Genomic DNA, 20,748 nt, shown 5'->3' with positions numbered 1-20,748 from the left:
GGAGAAAGAAAATAACCCAGCCCCGGACACGTCCCCTGGGGCAGGGCACGGAGTCAAGAGGAGCCGGGACGGGCAGGGCCTGGCCAGTGGCCATAGAGCTGCCTCTGGGCGGCCCTAAAGAGCCCCCGCTTCTTGCCAAGCCTCTGCTGCCGCCCACTCCGGCACCCGCGGGTACCCGGAGCAGCCCGGGGAGGAGCGGGGCAAGGAGGGAGTGGAGACATGTGGTGCACGGGGAGGAGTGTGGGGCAGAGGGGCTGTGAGGGTACAGGGGGCTGGTGGGGAACAGGGGGCATGAGGAGAACAGGGAGTGTCAGGGCACAGGGGGCTGGGGGGGCATATAGAGCATGATGAATATGGGGGCGTTGGGGCATAGGGCAGGGAATTGGGGCAGAGGGAGGTGTGGGGCACAGGAAACAGTAGGTTGGGGGTACAGGGATGCGTGTTGGGGTGCCGAGAGGCATGTGGGGCACGGGGCATGGGTAGGGTACAGGGAGGCCTATGAGGCACAGGATGTGTGGATCTCTGGGCATACGCAGGGCACAGGGGGCACGTGGGGCAGAAGGATCGTAGGTGGGGGCATGTGGGGCACGGGGAGGGCGTCCGTGGGCGCAGGGGTGCCCTGCCTGCCCTGGGTCCTGCCCCATCTCTGTGCTCCCGCCCCTACCCCAGCCACGCCTGCCTCCTGATGGCCACACCCCTTTCTGGGTGGCCCTGCCCCCTTCTGATGGCCACACCTCTGCCCCCTGGCCCCACCCCCTTCCTGGTGACCACACCCCTTCCTGGTGACCCTGCCCCCTTCTTGGTGGCCCTACACAGGAAGGGCTCTCATGTACCCCACAGGCCTATCCATGGAGCAGGAAAGGGAAGAGGCTGTGGAGGTTCCCTTGGAGAGGGAGGAGGCTCCGTTGGAGAGGGAGGAGCCTGTGGAGATGGGACGAGGTTCTAGCAAGGCGGCTGGGTTCTGCAAGCGCCGCCGGGTTGCGCAGCGCAGAGGACGAAGGGTGGCCCCGCAAAGCGCACCGGAGGCCCCCTTGGCGGGCAGCCCCGCTCAGAGCAGGGTGCAGGCGCCCTGGCGCTTGAGCTCGGAGGCAACGCGCACCAGGCCCGTCTTGTGTGCGTTGTAGGGCGGGTAGCGCAGCGCCGTGACGGGCTCCAGGGCTGTGGTGCGCTGCAGGCAGCCACGATGGTGCGAGAAGGTATCGAAGGTGAACTGGCCGTGGTAGAGCCCCATGCCGCTCTCCCCTGCAACACACAGCACGGTGGGGCCTGCTGAACAGGACCCAAAACCAACCCGCTGCTCCTAGAGAAGGCCAAGGGCCAGCGGGGAAGGCGCTCGCATCAGGACTGGCGATGGAGACCGAGACCTCCTTGCAGGGAGGACTAAAGAGGAGCAGTGCAGAAGCTGGAGGTGGTTTGGGTGGGCAGGAACCCAGCTGCTGCAGCCAGAAGTACTGGAGCACCCGAAACGCTTGGTGAGAGGTTGTGGAGTCTCCTTTTCTGGAGATCTTCCAAACCCATCTGGATGCCTCCCTGTGCCACATGTTCTGGGTGTCCCTGCTGGAGCAGGCGGTTGGACTAGATGATCTCTAGAGGTCCCTTCCAACCTCAACCATTCTGTGATTCTGTGTGAATAAAGCTGGTTTTGTTTCTGTCTTAAGCTCCTCCTTTGTAGCTGCTTCCAGCATCTGCTCTCAAGTTTCTGTTCTCTTTTTGTGCTAACTTGGAAACTGAGTACCTTACTGAGCACAAAACCTTGCCTGGTAACAAGTGACCTGGACAGAAGTCCATGGCAGAGCAGAGACAAGGAAACATCAGTGAGGTTGACTCAGGCAGCATTCACACCCATTCCCAAGAAAAGGTAGAATTGTTCTCAGGAAGTGAAAGCTGGCTGCCTGGAAGCAAGCCAGGCAGGCTGGAGGGACGAAAATAAGGAAATCTTGCTGCGTGCTGTTAACTGATGTGGTAAAACTCTGTGAACTGCTCTGTTTTCCTGATAACACGCAAATCCTAGTCATTGGTGGGTTGTGTCCAATCTCTCTTCTGCCAACAGCCGCTGTGTGGAGCAAGGTCACTGCGTGGTTCCCATCCAGCTGAACTGCAGAGTGGAATATATAGCTCAGGCTATTGCGTGTTCCCACAGAGTGAAGCTCATCTGACCAAATGAATGTTTCTACCATCTACGCTCCTTCCTCTCCAAAGAGATGGATTTAAAAAAAAAAAAAAAAAAAAAAAAACCTAAGAAGACATCCAAAATGAGTCAGAAGTATCATAGTCCAGACGTGCCCTCTCTGTCCTTTCACTAAAGAGTAATTCCACACAGCTAGGTTGGACGCAGATGGCTTTTTACAACGTTCATATCTGCCATGGGGGCAGGTGGGTTCTGCCCTGGGTTCCTGCCCAGCTGTGCTTACAACACAGCCAGCTTCTGGCTGTGACCAGGTAATAGGGATGGGTTTTCACTGGGGAGGAGGCTTCTGGAATGTTTGGGAAAAGGGCGAAGGTGCAAATGGCAAAAGTTTGTCATCAATCCCAAGATGTTTCGAGTAGGAGAGACACGCAGGCATGGGTGTCCCATGCCCTGGGGACCCTGTCTCACCAAGGCCTGCATGACTCAGACACATGGGTGTTGGGGCTGGTCACATCTGGCTCACAGTTGGCCAAGACCAAGCAGGGCTGGGGCGTTTCGACCTACCAATGCCACCAAAGGGCAGCGAGGTCAACGTCATGTGCATCAGGGTGTCATTTCCACAAAAGCCACCGCTGCTCGTGTGGTCCAGTACCTGGTTCACCACCTGGGAGGGAAGCAGAGAAGGCAGATGTGACACTCAGACCCTGCCCCTGCACCTCGAGCTGCAGTTCTTCCCCCATGCTCAGGACTTTCTGCTCTAGCCAAAACCCATGGGGCACCAACGTGGCTGAACATACCTGAGGCCAGTAAAGCCCTCCCACCATGGGCAGCGCTTGGCAGACACCAGGCAACTCCAGCAGCAGCCCCTGTACACCCAGACCTCGGCCTCGGAGAGCTTCTTGCTCTCAGCCAGCAGGCCCTGTCGTGCCTCAGTCTCAGACGAGGAACTGATCACAGGCTGAAGTTCATGCGACCCTACTGATAACACCCAGACCTCAGCTAAAGGTATCTGGACTTCAGTTCCCTTCCCTGAGCCCAGAGCAAGGAACGCTTGCACATCCCGTGGCTCTGGAGGCCCGCTCAGCGCTCACAGCCGTATGGGAGTTCCCATCTGTGCGTGGCTGTGCAGCCCTGCCAGTCGTTATTCTATCGAGAGGAGGAGGAACAGCTGGTGTTAAACATGTTCGGAGCATGGCCAGGGACATCAGCCAGTTCTTGCAGCCCTGTTGTTCTAGGTGCATCTTCCAGCCTGTACACCCTACCTTCTTATCAGAGGAGAAGACATATACAACGAGGGGCCGCTCACGGGCATTGATAAAATCAATAGCTTCATCCACGCTGGTTACGGTGATGATGGGCAAGATGGGCCCCAAGATGCCCTCTTGCATGATGGGATCAGAGGGCTGCACATCCACCAGCACTGTGGGAGCTGGAAAAGACAAAAGAGGAAACTGGAATTCATCACCTATATACACGGATGGGAGAAGTCACCTTGATCCTCTTCCCACAATGTGTCAGGTGACAGGAGGTCTTATCAACCTCCCAGATTGCCAGGCAAATCCCAGGCCTTCCCTGTGCTCATGACCTCCTTCCCAAAGCCAGGCCCAAGAAGGAACAGCCCCATATGAAGTTCGAGCTCTGATGTCCTCACCAATGTAGCGCTCCTGCTCATCCGTCTGCCCTCCAATGGCCGCGTTCCTGCTGACCAGCAGCGCCCGCATGCGCTGGAACTGCTCGTCCCCCGTGATGCGGGCAAAGTCGGGGGACTCCTTCGGGTCAGGGCCATAAAACTCAGTGATGGCCTCACGCAGGGCAGGCAGCAGCTTCTCCTGCATCTCCGCACTGCACAGGATGTAGTTGGGCGCCACGCAGGTCTGCCCGGCATGGAAGAAGCGCCCCCAGGCCACCCGCCTGGCCACGATGTGCACCTCGCAGTTATCAGATACGTAGCAGGGATTTGTACCCCCCAGCTCCATCATCACTGGGGTCAGGTTCTTGGCGGCAGCCGTCATGATGATCCTGCCCATGGCAGGAGTGCCTGAGGGGAGGGACAGACATTTCATAGCAGGGACCCCACAGAGGGACACACATCAAATGCCACTGTCAGGACGTACCGGTGTAGAAGATGTAGTCAAACTTGTTCTCCAGCAGTTTGGTGGTCCCCTCCTCGCTAGCGCTCACCACGGCATAGCAGTCCTGCAATGTGAGAGGAAGGGTCCCAACCGCTCTGTGAGCATCTATCGGCCTGGCCCACTCTGCCCCCAGCCCCACAAGGGGCACCTAGGGACCCTGGGCACGAGTTAAGGACTGTGAAGAGCAGCTGAGTGTGCAGAACAGCCAGCTGTGCAGAGGGGCAAGGGACTTGCAGCTAGTTCAGTACCACATTTCCTGGAAGAAGCGCTTGAGAACGGGCGCCAGCTATGCTGTTGGTGCATGCAAGGCGGGCACAAGGCACAGCTCTACACACAGGGCATGGGAATGGCCTGGCCATGGAACAGGGACAAGTGGAGGGAGCACTTTTTACCTTGTCCAAGTAGGAGGACAGCACTTCAGCCAAGAGTGCCTTGGTGTTTTTGGGTATCTCCGCGGGTTTGACAATGACGCAGTTACCTGGTGGGGAGGTGGGCAGGACATGAGAGCTGTGACACAGCCAGTGCCCCTGGCATTCCTGCCCCAGATCCCTTTCCCAGTGCCCAACACTGCCAGCACACGGGCTGGATCCTCTGGTGCAGAAGAAGGGTTCAGCTCTGGCACAGCTCGGACTCACCCGCAGCGATGGCCCCGATGAGGGCCACGAGGGGTACGTAGATGGGGTAAGGCCAGGGGGCGATGATGAGCACCACCCCGTAGGGGTCCTTGCGGATGAAGGCTGTATCCAGCTGCGTCACCTGCAAGAAAGGCCGCAGCATCAGCAATGCTCTTCTCAGGATAGGTCCAGAACAGCACAACTTTCCACACGTTGGTCTTGCTGCCCACAACCTCTCCATCCCACACAGCTCAGCCTTGCCAGGGTGCATCCTTTCCCCCCTTCTCCTCTTGCTCTTTCCCCTTACCAGATTCCTCTCCACGTGCTCATCCTTCATCCAAGTGTCCAGCTTGTTAAGAGTGTTGTTGAGCTCATTCTTGCACAGGAGGATATTGCAGTACTCTGCTTCAAAGGCTGGCTGCGGACACAGAGCACTGCGCATGAGACGGACAACAGAGGCAATTCCCCCGGTAACCCTGCATTTTCCTGTGGTTTCTCCCAGTTTACACATGATTTGGGGACCCAAACTCCCCACGTAACTGCATAAATTTTGATAGAATGAGTTGAAAAAGCAGAGGAAGGAGATGCAACCACTGGGCCTAGAAAGCAAGGAGAACAGCAAAACCGAGGTAAACGGCAAAACAGAGGTAAAGTATCCCTGTGTTCAAAGGGCCTGCTAGCTAAAATAAGAGAAAGGAAATCTGAAGGGAAGTGGGAAGACCCCAGAAAAAGTTAGTGGGAGGCGAGTCTGGCTGGGCAGAGAAAGAGGAGAATAAATAGAGTTTGTCCACACTGAGACAAAAGCAGAGCTTGGGAGGTACAAATGAGATGCATCTGGGAAAGGGTGCTGCGGGGAGCAAGAAATGACTCTGCATGAGGCTGGGAAAAGTTAGACTGAGAAAAGGGCTGGTCTGCTCACGAGAGAGGAAGGCAACGTGAGCAGAGGACGGCACTGAGTGGGTTTTGGAGCATCCAAGAAAAGGGGAACTGCAGCTACCTGACTAAGCACAGCTGGCACTATCAATAAATACCGCCCTGCCAGAAAGAGGAACGGGACAGTGAATATTTAGGCAAGCCAAATGTCTTCAGGTCAGCTAGACCTGCTGGGTTTCATCCAAGGGATGCAGGAAACCGAAGCAGGCTGCAACCCTTTCACTCTTATCTCTGGAAAAGAAGGGTGGGAAAGAGTCCAGAAGGCCAGAAAATGCTGTGTCTGGGACATCGTTTAAAGAAATGGAAAAAGGAAGGTGCAGGAATCCAGAGATGCTCCTGACCGCTGCAGAATATTACAATAAATATCCTACATCCTCCAATAAAATAAGATAGATGAACAAGAGCCTGGGACTCTACAGGAGGTTCTCATCAGTGGGGTTTCGCAATACTAGTCTTAAAACCCTGCCGCTTAGTCTTGAACGTGCAGGCACTTCTCTCCATGGAAAGTACTCTTGGAAAAATATTCAGGAAAAAAAAATCCTCGTGGTCTGCAGAGAAGGGGTAGCAATTCATTGCACGCTGGATTTTCCCACAGAAAAGGTGGTGAGTAGCAAATGAAGCTTAAAGCAAGCAAAAAGAAGTGCTTCTTCACAGAATGTGTAGTTAAGTTGTGTCTTAATAACACTTGGCTCAGCTCACTGCAGGTGGTAAAAGTTCGCATGGGTTCAAGGGAAGACTGGATAAGATCATGGAAGAGGGATTCATGACCCAGGCTGTTGGTATTAAATATATAGAAACCACGTCTAGCTCAAGATGTTTCTAAGACACAAATTGTGAGAGGCTGCGAGACTATCTGAAAGTATTGTAAATATTTGCCTTGTTTCTAAGCATCCTGGACTAGACAGACCTTCGATCTTACTCAATACTCTGTCCTTATGCTCATATGTAAGCTGGGACCTTTGGCAAAGCTTCAGCTATTGCAGGGCCATAACCCTGAGGAAGGTGCTGACAACCTGGATTTGGTATGGGCACATGGAGAGAAAACCATGTCCAGCAAAGCATTCCTACTTGGTTTATGAAAAAGGCTTTCGGCAGTGGCATTTTTTTCTTACCAAGGGTGGAGAGGTGGAGAAGCCCATCAGCAATTTTTAGCTCCCAGCTTTCTCAAGACCTGCTATTCCTGGCTCCTCAGGAAAAGGAGGAGCTGGGTATTCCTAGTAGGTTGCCTAAGAGCATTCCCACACACACGTGCGCCCTTAAGTAAATCCCACACGCACTGCCCTGAGGACGCGCGCAAGGACGCGCACGTTGGGTGCCACGCGGGGTGACACAGCAGTGCTCTGCCTGGGCTGACAGCCAGACACTTTCCTAATGGCAGGTCATACCCAGTTGCTCTAATGAGTTACGGGTCATGCAACACCATGGTTCTCACGCAGTAATACAATGTCCGTGTCAGCATATTTGATGCCAGGTACTATTCATTGCATCTTCTTTAATTGAGGTGTCTTGTGAACACAAACACAGGCATCCGCACTCATACTCCTTCACCTTTATCGTTCACCAATTTCAAGCATGCACAGGGCTGCATAATGGTCAGCCAAAGCTCCATTCATGCAATGCTTGTTTGTGCTCTTCTTCTTTCAGATTACACTGTTGTGAAGATTTATGTCATGTCCCAAATTTTAATCTCTAATAGCATTGCTTTTTCTTGGGCTTATCATTGGAGTTTCTCCAAATGTATCATTTTTTCTTGAGTTAAAGTAGTTGTTGACTGTAACTTATCTCATGTTGAGAGTTGGACTTGCATAACGAGCATTGATCTATAGCCAGTGCAAGACCAGACCTTATCCAAATATATTTTCAAAACTCTCTGAACAGTCAGGAAGGGAAGGTGTCAACTCCCCATTCCCATTACCTTCCATAGAGGGAATGTCTGTCTGGGACCAGCTCCAAGACTGCTGCTCTAGGCATGGGCAGTGTCTCCAGGTTCATTCTTCCCAACAAAAGAATGTGTCGGGCTACAGCCCACTTTTAGAAACAAAAGGCACTGAAATCATGGAAGCAAATAGAGAATGGGGGAAAATGTAGCACACGTTTCCTGAATGTCACCAAGCATTAATCTGGTTCTCCTTTTGGCTGCTCAAAAACTGGTTAAAAAATCCGGATCTTGTCTATCCAGGCTTTGATAAAGGATTGAGAGCTTCTCAAAAGGGAAATTATGAACTCAGATAGAGAACAAAAGGTTGTGATGAGCCCCGTATAATGCATAAGGGCCTGCCTGTGGTAAAACAAGACGTTCCCAAAGGGGAAACTATTGAGCTCAGGAGGCTTGAGCTTTTTCAGGATGGGATGCATGGGATGAGTCTGACTTGGCTCTTTCTTCAGGGACCCTGACATAAGCACGATAAAGGGAGCAAAGAGGCAGGGATGCAGCCAATACTAGGCAGAGCCAGGCTAGGAGACTTCAACCCTGCGTAACCATGAAGAATAGAGAAGGGCCAATATTCAGCATAAAGCCCAAGGTGGGGAGCACATGAAGAGCTTGGCAAGAATTTGTGCTCCTCAGGGGCTCGCCTGGCTAGAGAAGAGGAGAGCTGTTTGGGAACAGGGGAGAAGGCCAGGATATCTGCTGCTTGGCCCAGCGCTCGTGTCCCAAGCCGCTGGGACTGGCCGAGTGGAGCCCTGGTGTCAGCTCCGTCCTGGGATTTGTGGGTGAGAGATGGCAAAAGGGCTGTGGCTGAGGGAAGGGAAGGCCTGATGTCCAAGTCAAGAGGCTGGGCCAAGCCAGCCAGGCTCGTGTAGCACTGATGGGTGGGCTGCTCTCCCCAGAGACAGGGATGAGCTTTTGGGGAGGTAGGACGTGCTCCACACACAGCCCAGTCTTATCTCTTCACTGCCTCATCCAGCTCTGCTCATGCCCACGGGCACCAGGGCTAGGGCAGAGACCCACTCTGATGGGGTCCCCTGTGCCCCACACCCTGTGCCTGCGCTGGCAGGATGCAGGACCCTGGCAAAGAGGGCGCACAGACCCCACATCTCTTCCGTGCCTTGCCCAGCACCACATCCACCAAGATGCAAGATCCCAACAAGGGGAAGGCCCCAATGAGGGGACCCCTGTGCCCACCTGTGCTTCTACCCGGCCTCTTACCTCGTGCGTGTCGGAGGCCAGGGCCTCCATGATGTCCTGCTTCTTCTCATCCAGGAAGCGGCCCAGGGCCTCCAGCTGGGCCACGCGGAATTCCATGGGCCGCGTCTTTCCTGAGAGCCACGACGCCCGCAGGCGGCTCACGAGCTCCGCGTAGGGGTTCCCGCTGCAGGGATGTGGGTGTCAGAGGGAGCTCCGTGTCCTGTCCCAACCCTTGGCACTCGAGGTGACAAGGGAGAGGAGCTCTGTGTCTCCCCTTGTCCCTGCGCCAGGATCAAACTGGAGCCCAAGAGCCCCTGGGAGAAGGCAGAGCATCCAGCCACCTCCCGAGCTGCTGGGAGAAAGAGCCCCTGGTGCCTCCCATGCTTCGATTCCCTTCTGCCCCTGCCCTTTGCTCTCACCTGACGGCATCGCTGTCTGTGCCCCCCTTCCCGCTGCCTCCATCAGCCCCTGACGATTTGCCAACCCTGCTGCCCGCGGGGCTGCTCTTGCTGTAGCCCAGGGGCTTTTGGCCAGACGGCTTGAGGGGCTGCTGCACGTCGAGACGCGAGAAGGAGCTGCTGGCCTCCATGGTGCCACCGGAGGAGGCACAGGGCAGGTGACGCTGGGGTTGTCCACAGGCCGGGGCAGCTGTTCGGACACCACCGCTCCGCCGCGGTCAGGCTCAGCGAGCGGCTGCGCACGTTGCCACAGGAGAATGCAGCCCACACGGGAGCCCGCTGCCTCCCTCCAGCTGCGTCGGGACCCACGGAGAAATGCGGCGCGTGGCTGCGGGCACCCAGACTTCCCCCAGGTGCTGTGGGCTGGGGGCCGGGCTGCGGCACTGCCAGCTTCCTGCTCCCTTTGGAGCCTCTTCCCCATCGCGGCTTCTCCGGCGCTGAGTCAGCACCAGCTCTGCCCCACATCAAGCCGAACCACCGGCGCTGCCAGACACGCACCAGCAACCCGGCCTGGTGGAGACCCCCCCCATCAGCCTCCCCTGGTGCCTCTCTGTGCCCCAAACTCCTTCCCTTGAGAGACCCCAGGTGGGCAGCAAAAGGCTGGGCAAAGGTGGCGTAGGATGAGGCCAAACAGCAGAGCTCAATGCAAAGTCTTTACTAAAGGCAAGGTTACGTGGAGGCAGAATGGGCAGTTGACACTGAAAGTAGGGAGAGCAAGGTTCACCTGGAAGAAAAAGATCATCGTACTGGAGAGATGGAGCTAACTGTTGGTCCTGAGCACCCAGGAGATCATTTCTCTCCTGGGAAGAGAAACGTAGGGTGAGAAAGCAGGAAATCAGGACATTCCAAACAAAATTTGTGTTGTTTCAGATCTGTCCATCATGGCAAATGGCCCAGAGCAGAGGAGGCTGGCGAGGAGCAAGCAAATGGGGCTGGCTGGATGCAAATGTCTGTCCCCACTGTCCTACACGTGTAGGGGTGGCAGCGAGACAAAGGACATGGCAAGGGACCTGGGGACTGCTGCAGGGACGGGAGGAGCAGGCCAGAAAGTGGCAGGGCTTCTAGGGCCCATGTGGAGGGCAGGCCAGGAGGTCTTCTCCCCAGCCCCAGCATGGGTGGCACCGGGCAGCCCTCACAGCAGGGTGCACATGCCCTTGCGCTTGATCTCGAAGGCGGTCGTCATCAAGCCCAGCTTCTGCTGGTTGTAGGGCGGGTAGCGCGGGCAGTTGATGGCCTCCAGCCCCATGCAGCGGTGCAGGCAGCCACGGTAGTGAGTGAAGGTGTCGAAGGTGAACTTGCCGTGGTATTTCCCCAAGCCGCTGTTCCCTGCAACAAACAGCACAGGCCCGAGTCTGTGCAGCTCTCTGCTCGTGCCCACTCCAGGGCAATAAATACAAGGAAAATACGGCTATGGGCCTTCCTGAGGGAAATGCTCATGCTGAGGGATGACACTGGTGACAGGAGAGGGACTAACAGACATGGTGGCATTATCAGGTTGTTTCAAAACTGCTCTACCTGATGCTGTGAGGCAGTTTTGGAGAATCATTTCCATAAAGGAAAGTTAAGGTACGGGAACCATCAAAACTTGTTCCCTAATTCATAGTCAACCAAAGAATTCATGCTGCTTCGCTGCCACAGTGACCATTTAGGTCTGAATCATCTATCAAGACGGAAGTTGCTTCCCCATGCATCTCACTTGGACAGAACACTGATTTTATTTTTAAACAAAGTATTCGCCTTTTACTCTGTTAGCTGGCTATTTTTATGGTTCTCTCCAAGTCTGTCCTTTATGGAGCCTCTGAATATCCCATTATTTTGAGTGTCCAGACACCGGTGATGGTTCATCTCAGCTAACTCTAGCTTAGTGTACTGTGGTCATCCGCCCTCACCCTAGTCCATTCTAACACCGTGCTTCTTCTGTAGGCAATGAACCAACACCTAGCAGGATCAGCAGGTCATTTGCGTTCAGTTTATCCATTTGCCTTACTTGGCTCTGTGCTTTCTCCAAAGAAAAGTGTTACTGCTTCATGTTGAGCTTAAACCTTAGAAAATCTACACTGAGACCCAAGGACTGGGAGAATATTTTGGGAAAGTGTCTGGGGGCCTGGGGAAACGCTCTGAGAAAGAACCGTTAGTGGCTTTCTGTATTCCCAAGCTCTTTGGATATCTAGTTGGGAGAAAGGCTACAGATAGGGTCTGGAGCTAGATAGACCTGGCGTTTCACCTTAGAAAACAGTTCTTATGTTATACAAGGCAAACTCCTTCTTGCTAATGGCTGTGCTCTCTTTCCTAAAGAGGATCTCCAAGGTACCACAAACTGATTTTCAAGAGGTTTGTACACTCTTCTAAGCACTTAGCATTACAAAAGTATTTCCCTAGCGATATTTCTGTAGAGATAGGCAGGCTTCGCTGAGCGCCCTGGAGCTGAGGATCTCAGGTGTCCCATGCCCTGGGGACCCTGTCTCACCAAGGCCTGCATGACTCAGACACATGGGTGTTGGGGCTGGTCACGTCTGGCTCACAGTTGGCCAAGACCAAGCAGGGCTGGGGTGTTTGGACCTACCAATGCCACCAAAGGGCAGCGAGGTCAACGTCACGTGCATCAGGGTGTCATTTCCACAAAAGCCACCGCTGCTTGTGCGTTCCAGCACGTGGTTCACCACCTGGGAGGGAAGCAGAGAAGACAGACGTGTCACCCAGACCTCGTCCCTGCACCTCGAGCTGCACTTCTTAATCCATGACCAGCCTGTCTGCTCCAGCCAAAATCCATGGGGCACCAACACGGATGAACACATCATGGGCAGCTCTTACCAGACATCACCCAGCTCCACCACCACCCCCTGTGAGCCTGGAGGTGCTGAGTTCAAAAGGAGCTTAAGAGCATGCCCTCGTTTCCCAGGCGTGTGAGTGCTAGCTCTCCAGCTCCATTTTCCTTGCCCCCTTTTTTGATGCATGCGTTGCACCTTGTTATCGCAGGAGAAGACATAGAGGGCCAGCGGCCGCGGACGGGCATTGATAAAGTCAATGGCTTCATCCATGTTGGCCACGACAACAATGGGCAGGATGGGCCCAAAGATTTCTTCTTGCATGGCGGGATCAGATGGCTTCACATCCGCCAGTACCGTGGGAGCTGCAGAAAAAGACGATGGCAGCGCATCACTCAGTGCCCAGAAATGGGTGGTCTCACGCACGCAGGCCATGCCAGCAAAGTGCCGCTTTGCAAATTCTTTTTTCCAACAAAGAATCTTACGCATCTCTCCATAAGCTTCAGTTTTTAGATGCCTATGTTGTCCCTGAGGCTAGAGGTTGATGCAGAAACTCCCTGGTGGTTGTGACTCACACCATCCCTGCTTCCCCATCGTACGTCCCCGTGGCCAATGTGCCCTTGCTCCCCGCATGCCAACCCACATCCCTGTGTCCTCACCGATGTAGCGCTCCTTCTCGTCCGCCTGCCCTCCGATGGCCACACGCCCACTGCACAGCAGCGCCTGGATACGACGGAACTGCTTGTCCCCCACGATGCGGGCAAAGTCGGGGGACTCCTTCGGGTTGGGGCCGTAGAACTCCGTAATGGCTTTGCGCAGGGCAGGGATGAGTTTTTCCTGCATCTCCACGCTGCACAGGACATAGTCGGGTGCTATGCAGGTCTGCCCTGCGTTGAAGAAGCGCCCCCAGGCCACACGCCTGGCCGCGTTGTGCACGTCGCAGCAGTCAGATATGTAGCAGGGGTTCTTGCCCCCCAGCTCCAGCGTCAGCGGGGTCAGGTGCTTGGCGGCGGCCGTCATGATGATCTTGCCCACGCGAGGGCTGCCTGGGGACAGGGAGAGACAGACTGCAACCCAGCGGGACACACATCAAGCCCCACCAGGAAGGGGACCTTGCACTTGCAGCCAGGCTGCTTCCCTCCCTCTTTGAAGGTGAGGGTGATGAAGCTGTGTGGTGGGAATCCTCTCCCAATTGGCACAAGGAAGCAGCAGTCACACCGGGCTCAGCTCTAGCTCTTGGCACTTACCAGTGAAGAAGATGTAGTCAAACTTGTTCTCCAGCAGCTTTGTGCTCTCCTCCACAGCACCGGTCACCACGGCATAGCAGTCCTGCAGCACGAGAGGAAGGGTCCCCACCCCTCTATGAGCATCTATCAGCCTGGCCCGCGCTGCCCCCAGCCCCACAAAGAGCATCCAAGATGGCCAGGCATGGGGACATGGGCTGAGGGTGGAGGAGGTTGGCATGGGAGCCACCTGGGAACAGGGAGCAGCTATGGGGCACAAGGCAGGCACAGTGCCTGGCATACATAGGGCACAGATCAATGTGAAGGGCTCGGGAACACCCTGGCAATGGGACAGGGACAGGGACAAGCACAGGGAACATTTGATACCTTGTCCAGGTAACAGGGCAGCGATTCAGCCACGAGTTTCTCGGTGTGCTTGGTTGTCTCCGAGGGTTTGACAATGACACAGTTACCTGGTGGGGAGATGGGCAGGACATGAGAGCAGTGACACAGCCAGTGCCCCTGGCACTCCAGCCCCAGGCACTGCCACCACACAGGCTGGATCCTCTGGTGCAGAGGAAGGGTTCAGCTCTGGCACAGCCCAGACTCACCCGCAGCGATGGCCCCGATGAGGGGCACGAGGAAGAGGTGGATGGGGTAATTCCAGGGGGAGATGATGAGCACCACCCCGTAGGGGTCCTTGCGGATGAAGGCTGAGTCCAGCTGCATCACCTGCGAGAAAAGCCACAGCATCAGCACCGTCCCTACCGCCCCCTGCCCTGCCTCGCATCATGCACACACACTGCTCTCCACCTCTCTGCTTGCCATTTTCCTTCTCCTTACCAGGCTCTTCTCCACATGCTCATCCTTCATCCAGCAGCACAGGTTGTTGAGGGTGTCGTTGAGCTCGTTTTTGCAGAGGAGGAAATCGGTGAAGTAGGCCTCAAAGAACGGCTGGGGACACAGAGCACCGCCAGGATTACTCGTGACGTCGTGCCCGCTTTCTACCCCATCCCCAGGAGACCTGTCCGTGCTCTTCTGCTCTGCCCCCAAAGGGCCCCACTGCCTATGAGATCCCTGAGATGAAGGTCTGAGGAATATCACACACCCTGAAATTTAATGAAAATGGGTATTTGGGCTGAGAAATTCTCCCAACTGAATTGCTTCCTAAGCTCATCTGATAACAGAGACTTGAGCGCAGAGGGGAGTGAGCACTGTCACCAGTCAAGGGGGAAGCAAAGTTCCCATCTGCCTTCTGAAGGCTGAGCCCATGCAGGAAACCTGAAATTATTCTATTCATGGAGAAATATAGAGGAGCAAGATCTCAATCATTTGACAGATGACAGATATGCAGGAATTCCTCCAAGCTTCTGGAGCATCCAAGTCTGCCCCGGCTGGGAAAGGCACATCAGGTAAAACATCCCAATAAGTGAATTAAATAGACTCATCAGATTCCATCAAGCTGACCTGGCAGGAGATGCAGTGACTACCCTGACCATTATTGGGAGGGATGTGCTGGCTGGCTCCAAGAGCTGGAGTCACAGGGGCTACAGAGGTATTTCCTGCACGTGGCTGGTCCTTGCATTGATGCAATAGCAATGGTGAGACTAGCTGTGCTTGCAGCTTTGGGTCCTCAACACCACCCAACCATCCGGACACATCCCGCCTCCGTGATGTGGAGCTGATAGAGATGAGTGCTAAGGCAGCACATTGGATGTGTGATGAAGCAACGGGCCATTTTCTCAGCCCAGGCTGATAGCTGCATTTTTTTAGGTGGAGGAAGCAATTGCCGGCAAAAATAAGGCTTCCATAGGACATTAAGGTTGGAAGATGGGACATTAAGTCTGCGGTCATCCAGGCTCTTTCCATCATCAGCTGGGGCCGAGGCACCCACCTCTGATACGTAAGACCAGATGAATTGTCCAGCTAACTATGAAGGCCTGACTGCATAACAAGCCCATTACTGGCAAACCAGCTCCTAATGACATACAATTAGGATTCACAAGACACTTCCAGTTCTGATGCCTATCGACCTCTTGCTGAAGCAGAATGTTCCCACCTCAAACAAACTAGGCAATTACAAGCCTTGGGAGATTAGAGAATGGTGAAACCCCTGATTGAGGGCATGGTCAATGCACTGATACACCCACGGGCACAAATCCTCTGAGTCTAAGTGCTACCACTACTGGGTACCAACATCTGTTGCGCCTGACCGGAGAAGAGGTGAGCAGAAATTGCTGAGCGTGGCAAAGGTGCAAACGCCCCCCTTTCCTTGAGGGGCATCATCCTGGCAGCTTGAGGGGCATCATCGGGGTGTCACAACACTCAGAGCCTTGCCAAAGCCTTGGCACGTCCCCATCAGTGCCACCGTGCAGCCACCAGAGCCGGGGCAAGCTCCGAATGGCCCGTGGAAGAATGCGCAAAGCCAGCACATTGCCCAGTGCTGCTAAGCCCGGCTGCAACGGGGTCTGTGAGCAGCATCCTAGGATGTAGCTTTCCACACCCGGGACACCACGAGGGCCACGTGAGGCCACCTGGGATTTGCTGCTGCTTTGGGTGTACCTGGAGGGCGAAGCTCTGCAGCTCCGTGGGTAGGGTGCTGCTTACAAAAGCTGGCGCTCTACAATGAGGCCAGGACCAAGACAGGATTAAAGTGGGCAGGAAAAGCTCTGTGACGCCAGGACGGGGCTGGAGGATGGGGTGGGGAGACAGCCCCGTGGGCAGGACCAAGCGCTGATGGCCTTGCTGATGCCGGGCCACGTCCATCTCCAGGCAGGGAGATGCTTCCCGCCTCCCTGCAGGAACCCAGCACTCGGAGCACCTCGAGGTGCCCCACGACAGCCCCCTTGCACCCTACTTGTCAAGGGTATCTGGGCAACCCCCTGCATTAAGACAGGGCTGTGGGGAGCCTCTTGGCGGGACACCCGATGGAGGGGGATGCTGGAACCCAGGGCCCCCCATGCCTGTGCCCAGGCAGATGCAGGACCCAACAGGAGAAGATGCTAGACCCTGAGGAGAGGACCCCCATGCCAGGCACTCCAGCCCCTCACCTTGTGCATGTCCAGGGCGGTGGCCTCCATGATGTCCTGCTTCTTCTCGTCCAGGAAGCGGCCCAGGGCCTCCAGCTGGGCTATGCGGTACTCCATGGGCCGCGTCTTCCCTGAGAGCCACGACGCCCGCAGGCGGCTCACGAGCCCCGCGTAGGGGTTCCCGCTGTGGGCACGCGGGTATCAGAGGGAGCCCTGGCTCCATGCCCTGTCCCACCCCCTGGCACACTGGGTGACAAGGGAGAGGAGCTCCGTGCCACCCCAACCCCTGTCCCGTGACCCAGCTGGAGCTTGGGGAGGTCTGTGAGAGAGGGCAGGGAGTCTGGACACCCAGGTTCTCCCCAGGCCACCAGCGGGGGCAACAAGAGCCCCTAGTGCCCTCAGCTCCTTGCCATTCCCAGCAGACCCCCCTCCCCAGACTTCCCCTCTAAGGGCCACATTACACCATGGTGACCACTGGCTCCCAAAAATAAGTCCCCAGCATCCCTGATCAGCAATGACACAATCCAGGGGATCGTGCTGGCACCTGCCACCCTGGCACTGCCATGTCCACCTCTGCCCCCTCTTCTCCACCACCACAAGCACCTCAACTCCCTCCTGTCCCCAGCCACGGGTCCCCAGCCTTTTGCTCTCACCTTTTGGCACTGCCGTCCTTGTCGCCCTTCTGGCCACCTCCGCCACATTCAGATCCTTTGCCGGTGCCACCTTGCTGCTGCCCACCTTGCTGTCCGCCTTGCTGTCCACCTTGCTGTCCACCCTGTTGTCCACCTTGCTGTCCATCTTTCTGCCCACCTTGCTGCCCCCCTTTCTGGCCACCTTGCTGTCCACCTTGCTGCCCGCCTTGCTGCCCCCCTTTCTGGCCACCTTTCTGGCCACCTTGCTGCCCACCTTGCTGCCCGCCTTGCTCTCCACCCTGCTGCCCACCTTGCTGCCCGCCTTGCTCTCCACCTTGTTGTCCACCCTGCTGTCCACCCTGCTGTCCGCCTTGCTGTCCGCCTTGCTGTCCACCTTGCTGCCCGCCTTGCTGTCCACCTTGCTGTCCATCTTTCTGCCCACCTTGCTGTCCACCCTGCTGTCCACCTTGCTGTCCACCTTTCTGGCCACCTTTCTGGCCACCTTGCTGCCCACCTTGCTGCCCGCCTTGCTGTCCACCCTGCTGTCCACCCTGCTGTCCGCCTTGCTGTCCACCTTGCTGTCCACCTTGCTGCCCGCCTTGCTGTCCACCTTGCTGTCCACCCTGCTGTCCACCTTGCTGTCCACCTTTCTGGCCACCTTTCTGGCCACCTTGCTGCCCACCTTGCTGCCCGCCTTGCTGTCCACCCTGCTGTCCACCTTGCTGTCCACCTTGCTGCCCGCCTTGCTGCCCGCCTTGCTGTCCACCTTGCTGTCCATCTTTCTGGCCACCTTGCTGTCCACCTTGCTGCCCACCTTGCTGCCCCCCTTTCTGGCCACCTTGCTGTCCACCTTGCTGCCCACCTTGCTGTCCACCTTGCTGTCCACCCTGCTGCCCGCCTTGCTGCCCGCCTTGCTGCCCGCCTTGCTGTCCACCCTGCTGTCCACCTTGTTGCCTGCCTTGCTGCCCGCCTTGCTCTCCACCCTGCTGCCCACCTTGCTGCCCGCCTTGCTCTCCACCTTGTTGTCCACCCTGCTGTCCACCCTGCTGTCCACCTTGTTGTCCACCTTGCTGTCCACCCTGCTCTCCACCTTGTTGTCCACCCTGCTGTCCACCTTGCTGTCCACCTTGCTGTCCACCCTGCTGTCCACCTTGCTGTCCACCTTGCTGCCCGCCTTGCTGTCCACCCTGCTGTCCACCTTCCTGCTGTCCACCTTGCTGTCCACCCTGCTGTCCACCCTGCTGTCCACCTCGTTGTCCACCCTGCTGTCCACCCTGCTGTCCACCTTGCTGCCCGCCTTGCTGTCCACCCTGCTGTCCACCTTCCTGCTGCCCACCTTGCTGTCCACCCTGCTGCTGTCCACCATGGCAGTGCTCATCATGATGCTTCTCCCCATGGCAGTGTTCATCATGATGCTTCTCCCCTTGGCAGTGCCCACCGTGGTGCTGCTGGCCGTGCTGCTGCTTGCCGCAGTGCCGGGGAGGCTGCTGCCAGCTGCATTGCCAGAAGGGGCAGCTCATGTCCACGGAGGCCCTGTGGGGAGGCCGGGGAGAGGCTGGAGGCCAGCGCAGCAGCGCGGGGCCCACCGGGCTCCTCCGAGGAGCCGGGTGGCGCGAAGGGCCGTCGCCTTCCCGCCCGCCGTGGGATGTCTCTCCCTGGAGCGAGTCTGGGCGAGCCAAGGAGCCGCCGGAGCGGTAGCTGCACCGGCGTCTGGTGCGGGAATGCTCCGGAGGGGCCAGCTCGAGGCACCTCGCGTCCGGCGTGTCCCCACTGGCCCCAGGCGGTCGCGACGCCTTTGAAGGGTGGCTGGGCGCTCGGGTGACTCAGCCAAGCTGCACCCGCCGAGATACACTTCCAAGATTTCCAAAGGGGTCCGGGTACGATCAGGCGCCCTGTGCCCAGCCCCACTGCTGCCATGGGGCTGCCAGCACAGCCGCAAGCAGCTATGGGTCTCCCCCAAAAGAGACCCCCCACCCTGGACCCCCCCCATGCAGTCATGCCACCATGGACTCCCGCCGTGGGGCAGAGGGAGCCAGCGGCACTTCTGCCCCACGGACAGAGATGCTCCCCGCCTTGGCAGCCCCAACAGCTTGGGCAGCACCCAGCATTGGCAGTGCCCGACCACAGGGCTCCGCAGCACCTACCTGGGGGGTTGAGAGGCGTCAAGAGGAGCAGGAGACCAGGCTGGTGATGTCAAGGCTCAGGGCGACCTCCTAAATGCTGTGGGGCAGGTGGCCGGGCCCCATGGGCAGGGTCGGGCAGGACAGGGCCCCGCCCCTGTGGGGTGGGAATGAGGATGAGGTTGGGGACAGGATGGGGCCTCCCGCACAGGATGGTGACATTGGGAGGCTCCCACTGCCACCCAACCACTGCCATGACCCCTGACCCACTGGTGCCCCATGGATGCCCCTCATGCTGCATTCCAGGGGCATCCTGACCCATGGGGACCTCATGGATGCCCCTCATGTTGCCTCCCAGGGGCACCCCGACCCAAGGGGACCTCATGGATGCCCCTCATGTTGCCTCCCAGGGGCACCCTGACCCATGGGACCTCACAGTTGTCCCTCATACTGCATCCTAGAGGCACCTTTTCCTATGGGGATGCCACCAGCACCCTTGACGGATCCCTTGGGGACACAAGCCCTCTCAACCCCCTGCCTCCACCTCCAGGCTTGCCCGCTTGTAGCCTGTTCCTGGCTGCCCCTTCATGCCTGAGGCCAGCAGGCAGAAGTTCCTGTCGCCCATCACGCCTGTGACGACCCAGGGGCACCAGCGTCACCGGGCCCACGTGGCACCCGGTCCCCCCGGGGCCTCGCCACGCCAGCCGGGCCGCCCGGGTGCCGCACGCGCCAGTCACCGCCGCACCATCCGGCACCGCGGCTCCAAGAATCCCCCGCTACCGGCTCGGCCGGCTCCTGTCCCGATCCCTCGGCATCCTGTGACGACGGACGGGGGACGTCGCCGGCGCCATCCGGCAAACGGGCTCGGCCGGTTCCCCTGCCTCCCTGCCCCGCGGCACCCGCCGCCCCGCGGGGCACCCGGCCCGGGCAGCCCGGGGGGTCTCCCGCTTCCGGGGGCGTCGAGGGCCCCGCCACGTGCACGCAGGGTGTCCCCGCGGCGGGTGACACCCCAGCCCCGCACCCGCACGGGGCCCCAGAAGGGGAACCGAGAGCGCGGGAGGCGCCGCAGGAAGGGGAAGGGCCCCCCGGAGCCCGCGGCGACGAGCGGAGGCCCCCGCGGACGGGGCCGGGCCGGGTGCTGCGCTGGGGGGTGCGCGGGGCGGGGGGCCGCGCGGGGAGCCCCGCTGGGGACCGGGGGGTGCCGGGCGGGGGGCTGAGGTGGGGGCGGGCGGCGCGGCCCCTTTAAAAGCGCCGCCTCCCGCCCCGCCCCGTCCGCGGGAGGAAGCGGCGCCCGGGCCGGTCCCGGTGCTGGTCCGGGGGGTGCCGGGCAAGTGGGTGCCGGGCATGGGGGTGCAGCGCCCACGGGTGCAGCGCTCGGGGGCTGACGGGGCTGCAGTGCCCACGGGTGCAGTGCTTGGGAGCCCATGGGGTTGCAGCGCCCACGGGTGCAGTGCTTGGGGACTCATGGGAAGGCAGTGCCCACGGGTGCAGTGCTTGGGGGCTCATTGGGCTGCAACGCCCCATGGGTGCAGTGCTTGGGGGCTCATGGGGCTGCAGAGCCCACGGGTGCAGTGCTTGGGAGCCCAT

General features: G+C 57.9%; 2 protein-coding genes across 3 annotated transcripts; both read right to left on the bottom strand.

Annotated features, from left to right (window-relative positions):
* Positions 1 to 1,048: 1,048 nt before the first annotated feature.
* On the bottom strand, positions 1,049 to 9,000 carry LOC104571934 (aldehyde dehydrogenase family 3 member B1). Of its 2 annotated transcripts, none has more exons than XM_088534297.1 (8): positions 8,956 to 9,000; positions 4,896 to 5,016; positions 4,653 to 4,738; positions 4,243 to 4,324; positions 3,780 to 4,166; positions 3,391 to 3,557; positions 2,693 to 2,792; positions 1,049 to 1,242 (listed from the first exon to the last, which is right to left on the bottom strand). In XM_088534297.1, the coding sequence occupies exons 1-8, from the start codon at positions 8,983 to 8,985 to the stop codon at positions 1,049 to 1,051; spliced, it is 1,167 nt and encodes a 388-aa protein (XP_088390423.1). In that variant the 5' UTR covers positions 8,986 to 9,000. The 2 variants fall into 2 exon arrangements, with proteins under 2 accessions (XP_088390423.1, XP_010217371.2); XM_010219069.2 differs by lacking the exon at positions 8,956 to 9,000 and adding an exon at positions 5,182 to 5,292.
* A 1,524-nt stretch (positions 9,001 to 10,524) lies between these two features.
* LOC104571935 (aldehyde dehydrogenase family 3 member B1) lies at positions 10,525 to 16,586 on the bottom strand. Its single transcript, XM_010219070.2, has 9 exons — positions 16,431 to 16,586; positions 14,224 to 14,334; positions 13,992 to 14,112; positions 13,768 to 13,853; positions 13,405 to 13,486; positions 12,817 to 13,203; positions 12,356 to 12,522; positions 11,956 to 12,055; positions 10,525 to 10,718 (listed from the first exon to the last, which is right to left on the bottom strand). Exons 1-9 carry the CDS (start codon positions 16,524 to 16,526, stop codon positions 10,525 to 10,527), a joined length of 1,344 nt encoding a protein of 447 aa, XP_010217372.2. The 5' UTR covers positions 16,527 to 16,586.
* Between the last annotated feature and the right edge of the window lie 4,162 nt (positions 16,587 to 20,748).

This window comes from Tinamus guttatus, unplaced genomic scaffold (assembly GCF_059628265.1).
Source record: "Tinamus guttatus ecotype Peru unplaced genomic scaffold, ASM5962826v1 Tinamus_guttatus_pri_ptg000546l, whole genome shotgun sequence".
Classification (NCBI taxonomy): domain Eukaryota; kingdom Metazoa; phylum Chordata; class Aves; order Tinamiformes; family Tinamidae; genus Tinamus; species Tinamus guttatus.
The sequence above is the reverse complement of the archived record's forward strand: the minus strand, read 5'-3'. Positions and strand labels throughout refer to the sequence as shown.

What these genes read in the sequence shown, in the direction of transcription:
- LOC104571934 (XM_088534297.1), bottom strand. Translation starts at nt 8,985, where the DNA reads ATGGAGGCCCTGGCCTCCGACACGCACGAG. An exon ending in TGGCCTCCGACACGCACGAG is followed by an intron (nt 5,017 to 8,955) that starts GTAAGAGGCCGG and finishes CCTTTCTTGCAG; the next exon opens with GTGACGCAGCTGGATACAGC. An exon ending in TGACTACATCTTCTACACCG is followed by an intron (nt 4,167 to 4,242) that starts GTACGTCCTGAC and finishes CCCTCCCCTCAG; the next exon opens with GCACTCCTGCCATGGGCAGG.
- LOC104571935 (XM_010219070.2), bottom strand. Translation starts at nt 16,526, where the DNA reads ATGGAGTACCGCATAGCCCAGCTGGAGGCCCTGGGCCGCTTCCTGGAC. An exon ending in AGCATGTGGAGAAGAGCCTG is followed by an intron (nt 14,113 to 14,223) that starts GTAAGGAGAAGG and finishes CTTTTCTCGCAG; the next exon opens with GTGATGCAGCTGGACTCAGC. An exon ending in GCTGCCCTTTGGTGGCATTG is followed by an intron (nt 10,719 to 11,955) that starts GTAGGTCCAAAC and finishes TGTTTGTTGCAG; the next exon opens with GGAACAGCGGCTTGGGGAAA.